The sequence below is a fragment of the Natator depressus genome, chromosome 3 (genome assembly GCF_965152275.1).
Source record: "Natator depressus isolate rNatDep1 chromosome 3, rNatDep2.hap1, whole genome shotgun sequence".
Taxonomy (NCBI): Eukaryota; Metazoa; Chordata; order Testudines; family Cheloniidae; genus Natator; species Natator depressus.
The window spans coordinates 190,278,373-190,290,024 of record NC_134236.1 but is presented as its reverse complement, the minus strand read 5'-3'; the positions used below and the strand labels follow the sequence as shown (position 1 = coordinate 190,290,024).

Sequence of the window (11,652 nt, the reverse complement as noted above, 5' to 3'; positions counted from 1 at the left end):
ATACCCACATAGTCCCTCCCACAGCACTGCTATAAATAGCAGTGTGGCTGGTGCGGCACAGCTTAGGCAAGGAGAGTAAAGACAGGCCTGATGGGTGTGGGTATGTAGGCGAGTACACTACATGTTCTATGCTTGCCTCCCTGTCTACACTGCTATTTTTAGCAGTTAGTGTCACGCTGCCTCCCTGCTGCTAGAGCCTTTCCCCACCACAGGAAAAGACTCCCCCAGCACGGACAGGCTCTGGCAGCGGGGAGGCAGCAGGGAAAGGTTTGGGCAGCTTCCCCCTGTGGACCCTTTCCCCACTGCAGGGAAAGGCCCTGGCAAGCAGGAGAAGCAGTGAGAAAAGGCTCTTTCCAGCTCCCCGTTGCTGGAGCACCTCGGGGCCATGATGACAGACACCAGCAGCAGGGTAAGGCTGAGCCAGAGCCTTTTCCCCACTGCCTCCCCTCTGCCAGAGCCTTTCACGGACACGTGTAGCTACACACTGCAGCGTGGACGCAGCCCGCAGTGAAAAGGAGGTATGCTACATGTACGCTTCCTGCCACCCATATTGGTTTGTATCATAGACGTAGCCTGGAACTGCTGGTGCACATCCCATGGTTCTTTGGGCTACAGCACATTGAGTTTCTCTCTGATTCTTTGCTGGTAGGATAACCTGTCTGTTCTTCTGGGCACACAGGGGGAATTGTGGGAAGGAACCAGTGGACTACCAGCCCTTCAGTAGTTTAAGCCTGTGTCCTCACTGAAAAATGGGTGGGTTACCAGCCCGAGTCACCGAAAGCAGAACCAGACTAACCCAGGGGTGGGCAAACTATGACCCAGGGGCTGCATCCGACCCTCCAGACATTTTAATCCAGCCCTCGAGCTCTCGCCAGGGAGCGGGGCTTGCCCTGCTCCACACAACTCCTGGAAGCAATGGCATGTCCCTTCTCCAGCTCCTATACATAGGGCTTGCCAAGGGGCTCCACACACTGCCCCCACCCCAAGCGACGGGGCAGCGCGCATTGCCTGGCAGGGCCTCCGCGTAAGAGCCGGAGAGGGGACATGGTGCTGGCTCTGGGAGCTGCTTGAGGTAAACACTGCCCAGAGTCTGCACTGCTGACCCCCTCCTGCGCCCCAGCCCCCTGCCCCATCCCTGATCCCCCTCCTGCCCGCCAAACCCCTTGGTACCAGCCTGGAGCACCCTCTTGTACCCCCAACCCCTTATACCCAGCCCAGAGCCCGCACCCCCAGCCAGAGCCCTCACCCCGTCCCGCACCCCAAACCACAATTTTGTGAGCATCCATGGCCCGCCATACAATTTCCATACCCAGATGTGGCCCTTGGGCCAAAACGTTTGCCCACCACTGCTCTAACCCATGGCCCCAGGATTTGAAGGATTAAATTCTGATGGGAGGGTCGTGTGGGAGGAGGGATAAGAGGATAACATCCAAGTAACAGCCTGAATTAACTCTACAGTGAAAACATCCCCACAGATTTACTGTGAGAGAGCTGGGAACTGGACACATTGTACTGAATCCCTGTTTAGTTCCCCCCGCTCTTGTGGAGATCACTGCTCAGGCAACCTCGAGGATCGGAGCCTATATTTTTCCAGTTCCAGAGTTATGACAAATTGGAGATTCCCAGAGGCAGGGGTGGAACAAAACATTCTTGTTATAGCTGTGGTGGGGATTTCTGTATTACTTGGATTTGGCACCTCTTTAAAAGAGAAGCCCATGTAATGCTACTCAATGCCATAAGTTTTAGTTCCCCCATTTTAATGGAATAGCAACACAACCTCCATCTGAGCAGAGGAGCAACAAGCATCACACTAGCTCACAATAACCTGCATTTACAAGAGCGCTGCTCATCCCAAAGCACTTCAAGAAGTCATTTTACCCACCACAGAAATGCAGCCATTTCTGAAGCAGCTTACAAACCGGTCCACCAATCAGCCCTGGGATTTGGGGGTCACAGCAAAAAACTAAATAGAAAAAAAGAGAATGGAAACAAGAGGGGGAGACCCCTTAAAGCCCCCTGAACATTTCAATTTCAGCCACTGGAAGGCAACACAACAACTCTGCTTGGCCACAGGTCCCAAGGAAACAAAACAAGGCAGGCAGGTTCTTTAGCCTAATAATAAAAAAACAGCCAAAAGTCTCACTGTGAATGCCATCTCTGGAAGAAGCATAATCCCCCTTAGTGCAGGCAGTAAACTTCCCCCTACTCTTTTCCAAGCCTGACTCTATACCAGGAGCTCCCTAGGCTAGGAAGAGACTAGAAGAAAGCAGATCATTATTCTTCTGCTAGCTCCTCCCCTCATATGGCTCAGCTGCCAATTCCTCCCCACAGCAACCACACAAACCACAGCTGACAACTCAAGCAGCTTATAAAAGTCAGCTTCCTCCATTCAGCCTAGGAAGGGGCACAAACACCCCATCACGATGCTAGCTAACAGAGCACAGCAACACTGCACAGGAGTTTAGGCCAGGAAGGAAGGGAGAACAGAACTGGCTGCAATTCAAACTGCAGGAGAAATACTAGGTAGGCAGATTTACTATATTAATTGGGTTAACACGCTTGGTACCACCATCCAGACTGGGATTAGAAGCAGCATGGGATCTTTAATGATCACAAACGGTTAAGAACTTGATTCTGCATCAAAAGTTCACATATTGAATTGCCAACACCGTTTCCTGGAGCACTTAGAGTTTTTAATCTAAGCGTCTGACTCCTCTGGCAGCTCCAGCCCAATTGATGGGGAGGAAGCCCCACCCATCCCCTTTTATACTTTCTGTCCCACCCCTCTGCTTCTGGCAGGGCGGGCACAGGTGTCCTGGTTCCGCCCATCAGGGGATGGGTGGGGGTTCCTCCCCATCAATCTTTAAGGGAGGTCACGCCCCTTCACTACAGCAGATATATGGTCTTAATCCTTTGGAGAAACTAAGGCAAGCGATTTACAAACTAGACAAGACTGCATTTGTAAATGCACTAAAGCAGAAGCCTAACAGTGAAGTCCAAGCCATCTTTAGTACTTCAGTCGGGACACAGGACAAACTGCTCAATATTGAGACAGTCCTGATTTTATCAGGACATCTGGTCACCCTAATTGTTTATCTCACATAGAATAAAAAACCACATGCAGCATCATGCACTGCTAATAAGAAATGCTTCTTTCATAAAGTATTTGCTTGGGAGTATGGGGTAAAATTAGGTAAGCAGTTGTCAAGCTTTTATAAAACCAATCATCCATAGTGTTAACAACTATGCTCAGGAACTGGAACACTTCTGTGTAATCAATTATTTCAAACCTGGAGCATGAAACAACCACTGGAGGGCACCACAACCCCACTGCACAACAGTGTATGATCAGCAAAGACAAACACCCAGTAGGAAGTAATGAAGGCTTCCCTTCATCACAAGTTTTTGGGGACAGGGAGAGAGGTAATGAAGAGTGCTCAGTTAGTTCAGAGAGGTGCCATCATTTCAAAATCAGAATCTAGTTGGAGGACATAGTAGAGAGAGCTATATGGTCTTGGTGGACAGAGAAATTTTTTTTTATAACAAAGCTTAAGTGCAAATTCTTCTGCCTGGGATTCTGGCTATGCCTTCCCCCTAGAGTCTTAGTTCTGAAACCAGCTCAGGTAAACATAGAGGTGGTAGCTCTGCGCAAGCTAGAATGCTAAAAATAGCGACATGGCTGGGGTAGCAAGGACCGCAGCTTGGACTCGCCATCTGAGCACAACCCCATTCAAGATCCTAGTTACATACACAGGCAGCTAGCCCAAGCTGCCACAGTCATGCTGCTATTTTAGCCTGCTAGAAATTACACCTCCCAGCTGCAGATATACCCTGTGAATTAAACAGGCATACACTGCATGTCCATAATGCCATACGTGCAAAACTGTACTGACTGTATATTATAGTAAGAAAGGCACTGACAGATATAACTCCGTATCAACGGATGCATCAACATAAGCAGGGTGACTGAAAACATCTGTGTACAGTGGGAGACCTGGATTTGCACATAGCTTTTCCACCAGTCTGGCTGTAGGACTGTCTGTGATGAATTTGAGGACGGGCTATAGTCTACCAGTGGGATGTTGTCAATTCTTCTGTCGCTGTGTTGTGGGTCCTTTCTTGTTTTATTCAACCAGTTCTCTACGTTTTGCCCTACAGGCTCAGGAGTCTGAATGCCAGGCTGTGTGGTTATGAAATCAGTTGCACCCAGAACATGAATGAGACAGTTTCTACACATTTGGTTGGGCTATGTTTAATGTCAAAACTATTGCTATACTTTCAACTGACTATTAAATTAGCAGTACTGCCAACCTCAAGTGTTCAAAAACGATGAATCAGAATATCATTAGATTTAAAAACTAGGTTCTTTTTATTTGTCTTTAGTGATGGCACATTTAGGATTCACATTTTCAAGCTTTTCTCTGCAACCAGGAGGGCTAGAAACTCTCTTTTTTAATGAAAGATGAGATTCTCTAGGACTAACCTGACTCCAGCAGCTGGAACATGAAGAAAATGACCAATTATCACAAGATTCATGATACAATTGTGAGAGTTGGCAACAGCGAATTAGGGCTGAGTGCTCAACTGATTCAGTTAACCACCTGCCCCACCATGATGGTGATAGAAATACTGCATGCATTTCCTCTGGTGTGAGCCCTCACTTCAGTGCCCAGGCCTTCAGTGATGCAGGAACTGTCCCTCCCTATCCAAGGCAAAGTTCATCTGCCCCATTAAGTTTTTACAGCACTGTATTTGAGCAGTAAAGGCATGCTTTCAAGAAAGCCTGGCCATCAAGATCAAGAATCACTGCATCAATTGCATCTTGTGCCTCCGCTTGCTCTGTCTCTTAGTTAACATTCAGCTGAATATATAGTAGGTAATGGAGTTACAGTTCCCCTATGGACCACTTAGAGGATTATATAGATTAGGGAAAGGAAGCAGCTATGAATGCACCCAGCCTGTCTCACCTTAATTCAGATCCTACGTAGGTCACTAGTGACAGTGAGATCAGGAGTGCTTGCAGTGCCAGCATCTAACATAGACGTCTGGAATTTTTTAGTTACTTTTCTAAAGATGGGTTGGGTGAGAGCCATTCAACAAATGGCACAGCTGGTGAACAGACACTGAATTCAGCTCCAGCAGACAAATACTGCTTCTCCACTGCCTGATGTAGTCATTGTTCCACGCAACCAGATGTTCTATGGAAATACCAAATATAACTACAGGGTGAATTCCCAACTTTATTTTTCTTCAGAATTAGATTTTCTAGTAACAGAGTCAGTCTCTGAGGCCCCTGGCTAGATTCTGTGCTGAAAGGCACACCACTGATGGCATACCTCTGGGATGGGGGAGCCAGGTTGCCCAGATTCCTCTAGACTCCCTACATTTTTGGTGGGTTACTTTTCAGCTCCCCGCTGTATGAACACTCACTGTCCTGCCCCCAGTGGAGGCGGCAAAGAGAGACAACGTAAGGCCATATCCACTGGCCCTATCTAGCTGCTGCACAGCAAGAATTCTCCCCCAGATGGTTGTTGTTCCTCTATAGCCCCATGCACAGGCAAAGTGGTGAATAGGGACTGGAATAGAGGACAGGAAGGTACTGCCTTCATCCCTGAAGTTTGGGAATATAAATGCCAAAGCTAATCTCAGTTTATACCATCATAAAACTCAGGTTGTGCAGTGCTGAATCAGGCCCCAGGAGCACAAGCACAGAAATTCGGGGAGCCCTTGTGCAGAAGGGTCTATGTACCCATCTCTTTACCCCCTGTGTAAAGCTAGACATACTAGCAGCCCTCAGCAAGCAGTTAAGGTGATGCTCTTTAACACTTAGTACTGGTGTACACATGGTTTCTCCATACACCGTAAATTGCCTTGCTTTTGGGTCTCAAACACAGCTTTGTGCACTTTTAATGAAATTTTATTTAATAGCATAAAACATGCTTGTATAGTGAGAAAATAAATGCAACACAAGACATTGGAAGTCTTACCTCAAATATTAGATAATTTTGAATACGACAATGCAGTAGTTTAAAAAGGTGCTAACTTACCAATGATTATAACAAAGTAATTTCAGGTAGAAAGACTTTCAAAGCATATGCCATGTGGTTTATATCTAAGATTTTCAACTTTTTTCCCCAGCAATCACTCCCTTTCAACAAATTCTTATTTAGAAATAAACGTATTATTTTACAAACAAGAAAGAAAGAAAGAATTCAGAGTAGTCAGCCATGGATTTTCAGGTTTATATCCATCAGATTCTCCTGGTATCCGCCTGGTGATGACCCAGCCATGTACCAGTACTATTCACAGAAGAAGTCAATGGCCTGAAAGACACAGTCATTAGAAAAATGAGCAGAGGCTCTTAGGCATTGTTATACCAAATAAGAACTGGGTACAAATTGAATCAAGGTGCAAAATCCATTTTGAAAAGGTAAGCAAGGAGAAGCAAATGTTAAATAAATTACCACTTTAAAATTCTACTGTATAAATCATGGAACTCGTCTCAGAATACTAGAGAAGAGTTACATATTGACTAGTTAATGCTTTATACTAAGCCTTTCTAGTTTTGTTTCTCTTTTGTTCTTTCATTTACTATGGCTAATCAATGATTGCTACACACTGAGCCACATGCAGTCCTGGTGTCACATCGTGGTCTGCCATGGACTTCAGTGGAGATGTGGTCACTTTATAGTAGAACTAAATCTGGTCCTTTAAATTCCTGTAAATAAAACTTGCTTGATAAAGTACAAGTCCTACCAAGTAACTGTTCAGTGAATTTATCCATAGAAATATGTTCTGTGAATTTCCCCTGGACCACACCTGGTAAGAAAATACTTCTGAACATAAAAACAATGATGAAACACATATATAGCTTGAAGAGGATTTTTCAAATGCTTTCCTATTTGAATGGAGTCATACATTTGAACAGAACATAGCTTAATATTCAATATTAATGAAGATAATTACCAGAAACTTGTTCAATGAAAGATGTTTTAAGGTTTTCATGAAAGTGGTTTTAAAGAGACAAGCTACCAACCAATCTGAGTCTCTGTGCCAACACACTAGCTTCTGAGAAACCAAACACCTGCTTCACAGTGTAACTGAGGGTTTTTTTTAAATTGCATAAATTACAAGTCTTCAGTAAAGTTAAAAATTCCATGGGGCAGTGGAAAGCTTGAGAAACTACAGTAGTCTGATACAGTGCAACAGAAATAAAGTAGCCTGGTTGTTTCAAAATAAACATTTGAATATGTTTCTAATCATTTTAATTTAGTGTATTAACGCTTTCTCCTTAGATGCGTAAGCAAGCTTTTCACACACACACGGGGTGGTAGCACATGGATTATACAAAGTGCCTTTAAAATTTGCTAAAACTTTCCTTTTCATTGCTTTGGTTTAGTTTTTAGTAAATTGAGGAGCACTTATATTTTAAAACAAAAAAATACTGCGTGGTCTTAGAAAAAAGACCTTTTGATGTTTAAAAATAGCCTGGAATGCTTTGTCTCATATTGAACTGAATTGTGAATGACTGAATTTTCACATGTAATTGTAGCCTCTTCCTGGTCCCACTCGAGCAGATAGCAGAGCTCAGGCTCCTGTCACATAAGGAAAGTGAAGCATGTGCTCATTATAAGAATTCTCTATAAAAAAGAGACATCTCCATTTGTGTAAATAATTAATGGAGACTGTGACAGTATAGGGTGCTCACGAATATGCAGCAGGATTCTTCGACTCTGTGGGACCCATAAAACTTACTATACACTGCAGATGGAATCTTGTGTGCAGTGCATGATGGGCTTAAATCTACACCATTCAAGTCAATAAGAGATTTTCAATGGACTCAAATGGGAGCAGGATCAAACCTTACATGCAGCTCTCAACAGTGCTTAAATGGTAGCAAGATCAGGGCCTAAATTATGAGTTCAGTGTGGTTCCTCGACAAAGTATGGGAACACAGGATCGGGCCCCAGGCATTGTGTGTGGCTCAGCACTATTACAGTCAACAGTGGGATGGTGTAGTGCATAGCGATGATTTGTTTTTATAGCAAATTAGCATTACACAGTTGAGTATATTAATGTTACCCCCTTGGCCTTTTGCAGATTCCTTACCGTTGTAGGGATTGTCTTATTAGCTTCTTGATAAACGTGCTGCTCTGAGACTAAACTGCTGGGGAAGTAGCCAACAGTTCCCATCTGGTCTTCATACTCCTCACCATACACCTTAGAGCAAGAAAAGCTATAATTAGATGCAATAAAGCAGCCCACATCCAGTTTAAACTAGTTCAAGTTTCTGTCAAAAGCAGCAATCATACTCTCTCACTGGTCTTGTGGACTTTTGGTTTTCATACTACTTAACTAGAACAAGATTTTTTCAAAAGGAGGCATGAATATAAGCCAGAACACAGATCCACATGACTCCAATAAGTTATATTTAGGATACATTATTTGTAAGATCCAGATAAAAGTGGAGTGGCAGTTTTATTTTCCTTTAAATGAAAGGTTGGAGTTAAGATTTAATGATCCATTGTCATCAAAGTGTCTCTTCTCAGATTTAGGTTGCTGTAAAATGTTTGCACCTGATTCTTGAATAAATGGCAGCAAAAGAAGAGCATTGGATTTTCTTATGATTGCTTCAGTGCATTTAGTTCCATTATATTATTATTTATATTTTAATAGGTTATGTACTCTCTCAATATGAGAGAGATTCTTATCGATGCTTGTGACGTTTGGATTTGAGAGTTTTGTATATTTTCACTTTTTTAAAATCTCAGATGTAATCTTTAAAAAAGCCACAGGATTTATTTTCGCTGCTAAAATCTGTTTTAAAAAGTGGATGTTGACAAAGAAACATTACTAGCCAACTAGAGGTAGATTAATGCTTGTATAAAGAAGAATGTCATCTTACACTTCCAGCCCAGAACTCTCCAGCTTCTCTCTCTTTCACTAGTTTTGAATAAACATAAATCAACTGCCCTTTTTTAATATTAATGAACCTGCAGTCTGGTGCATTGTAATCATCTTCTGCTCTGGCAAGGGAAATGGTGTCTGCAAAGAAAAAAAAAGGAGGTGCATAAAGAGTATATGTTAGACTCTCTCTGCAGATGCAATCAGGCAATGAAGAAAGTAATCAGAGAAGAGCCTGCCAGATTTCATCTTACACAATTTTCAGTCTGTACTAAGCAAAGTAAAATAAAACCAGAGACTGTCACTTTATCAAAACATTAGCTGCAATAGTGTTCTCAGAAAAATGTTTTTAACTACACCTACCTTTGATAATGGATTTTGAAACAAAATCCTTCAAAAAGCAGCATGTGGAATATAAATTAATTTCACATGTGGTTTTGCCACATTAAAAGTATTTTTAAATGTACAAACAGACCGATTTAATACAGCAAAACTAACAAGCAGCTCGTTCTTACATTTCAAAACCAGACACTGCTTTGTACAAACACACACATTTAGTTTTGATCATATGCTCCACTTAAGTTTAAACAAAAATACTTACAAACACACTCTTCATCAGCACAGAGCTTTTTGCTGGCAAGTTTGTCCATAAAAATTCCAGTCACGCCAGGGTATGTAACTCCAATGCATAAAAATAATATAACCAAATTGATAGATAGTGTCATTTTTTGATTGGTGTTCTTCTTTGCTAGGACTTCTCTCTCAAATGCATGTCAAGTCTGGTAATACTTATCTTTTATAGAAAAGCTAGACATCTGGACAAACATCCCTGACCAATGGGAAGGGATTAGGTTAACATTCCACTACTTTAAGAGGAACCACAGGGCCCCAGGGGACCCTCAGGTTTTATTTACCAAATACAATCCCTTTCCAAAGCCTTTTTGTACCACTGCTTCAATAAACTGCTGTATTACAGAGACATTCTGTACTTTCCTGTCGGCTTTCATTAAGTATAATATTCTTATCACCTCAGGCAAAATTTGTCTGAAGATGAAAAAAAATAAATCAGTCCCGGTTAAGCAGCAAATGAAATAACATCCCTTAAAGTCCATAAATCCTTGATTCTCATGAAATGTACAAAGACAATAAAGTCAGAGCTTTCTGGAGCAGACTGTCTCTGTGTCATGTTTCTATAGGGCCCTTAGGCACTACTGCAAATATAAATAAACCTAGTCGGTGGCACAGGTAGTCGAATCTCAGTGAAAGGCTCTGTGCATCAGCAAATTACACTTGAAATTTAGGCACTGCACATTCGTAGTGTGGACAAAGCTTTAACTTCATTGGGTGCTCCGGTTAAAAAGCAAACATTTAACAGCTTATGCCAGAACCACCCTCCATTCCATCCTAGTTTACATAACTGCAGTATCCTCACCACAGCATGGCCTTGCACCCACCGTATGTGTGAAGCCATGTCTTGCATGGGAGTGTAGAATCACATTCCTTTCTGAAAGTCTCACAGCCACTGTTGCGTACCTGGACTCTCACTGGAGAAGTTGTGCACGCAAGGCACTAAACTGCATATGCTGTAACAGGCGGATTTGTACCCATCTCTACTCCTTCAAGACAGCATTTTAAAAGTCAGCATATGTTACATAGCAAGAAAAAGGTGATAATAAAGAGAACAGTGGCCTTCAGTCATACCACCTACTTTTATGATCCCTGCCGTTCTCACAAGTAGTGGAAGGCTAGGCCAGCTCAGGACTTGCAGGGGAAATCACTGACCAAGGTACATCTGATAGCAGTTTGGCAAGTGATTATGTGGCACTCTTGTGAGAGTCAGTACTGAATCAATTCCGGGGGGTGGGGTGGGGGGGGGTGCAGATTTGCTTTGGGAGCAGATAGGTTCAGTTTATTCACTAAAGGTACCATGTTAATTTTGGTTGTTACGGGCGTAGTCCTCAGAGTAGCTCGTGCCTGGATCAGAAACAATAGCACAGACCTGGGCTGCTCCTTCCTCTTCACCCTATCCCCCTAAAAAAATCCACACCAGACTCACTCAACCACACCTCACCCTTATCCAAAGGGTTTTAGTGGCCTAACAGGTTCAGAACTTAAAGGTCTGGGGAGAGCTGAAGGCAAATCTGACACCTGTTTGTCCAGATCTACATTGACTAGGGTCTGAATGTCCAGGAAAGTCTGCAGTACAAATTCCCAACAGTTCCAGTGCAGGTTTCATCAAGAATATAAAAATGTGTATTTTAATTGGGTTTCTTTATTCACCTGACCTAGAAAAATGCTTTAGCTTTTCTTGTACAAAATGAATGCTGTACCCCTGTATGATTCCCAATCATACTATCTAAACACCTCACAGTCTCATGTATTTACCCTCACAACATTCCAGTGAGGTACAGAAGTGCTATTATCCCCAATTTACAGATAGGGAACTGAGGCATAAAGAGGCTAAGTGACTTGCCCAAGGGTCACAACCTCCGTGACAAATCAACTTAATGAACCTGGGTCTCCCAAGTCCCAGACTGGCACTTTAACATGCAATTCAATTTAGGACCTTTCAGCGATGCTGTATAGGGGCTTTGTCTTCACTATCAGGGAGATCAACACTACTGTGATCGATTCAGCGGGTCTAGTGTCTCCATCATTCTTGTTCCAAAGTTATGCTATTTTTTTTAAAACAGTCTCTTCTGAGACAGTAAAACATCAGTAGAAAGCAGTTAGCCCAGTAACACAAAT

The 11,652-nt window shown here is 43.0% G+C and overlaps 1 protein-coding gene across 1 annotated transcript; it reads right to left on the bottom strand.

Annotated features, from left to right (window-relative positions):
- Positions 1–4,511: 4,511 nt before the first annotated feature.
- On the bottom strand, positions 4,512–9,727 carry OTOR (otoraplin). Its single transcript, XM_074947157.1, has 4 exons — positions 9,506–9,727; positions 8,906–9,045; positions 8,110–8,220; positions 4,512–6,323 (listed from the first exon to the last, which is right to left on the bottom strand). Exons 1-4 carry the CDS (start codon positions 9,627–9,629, stop codon positions 6,300–6,302), a joined length of 399 nt encoding a protein of 132 aa, XP_074803258.1. The 5' UTR covers positions 9,630–9,727; the 3' UTR covers positions 4,512–6,299.
- Between the last annotated feature and the right edge of the window lie 1,925 nt (positions 9,728–11,652).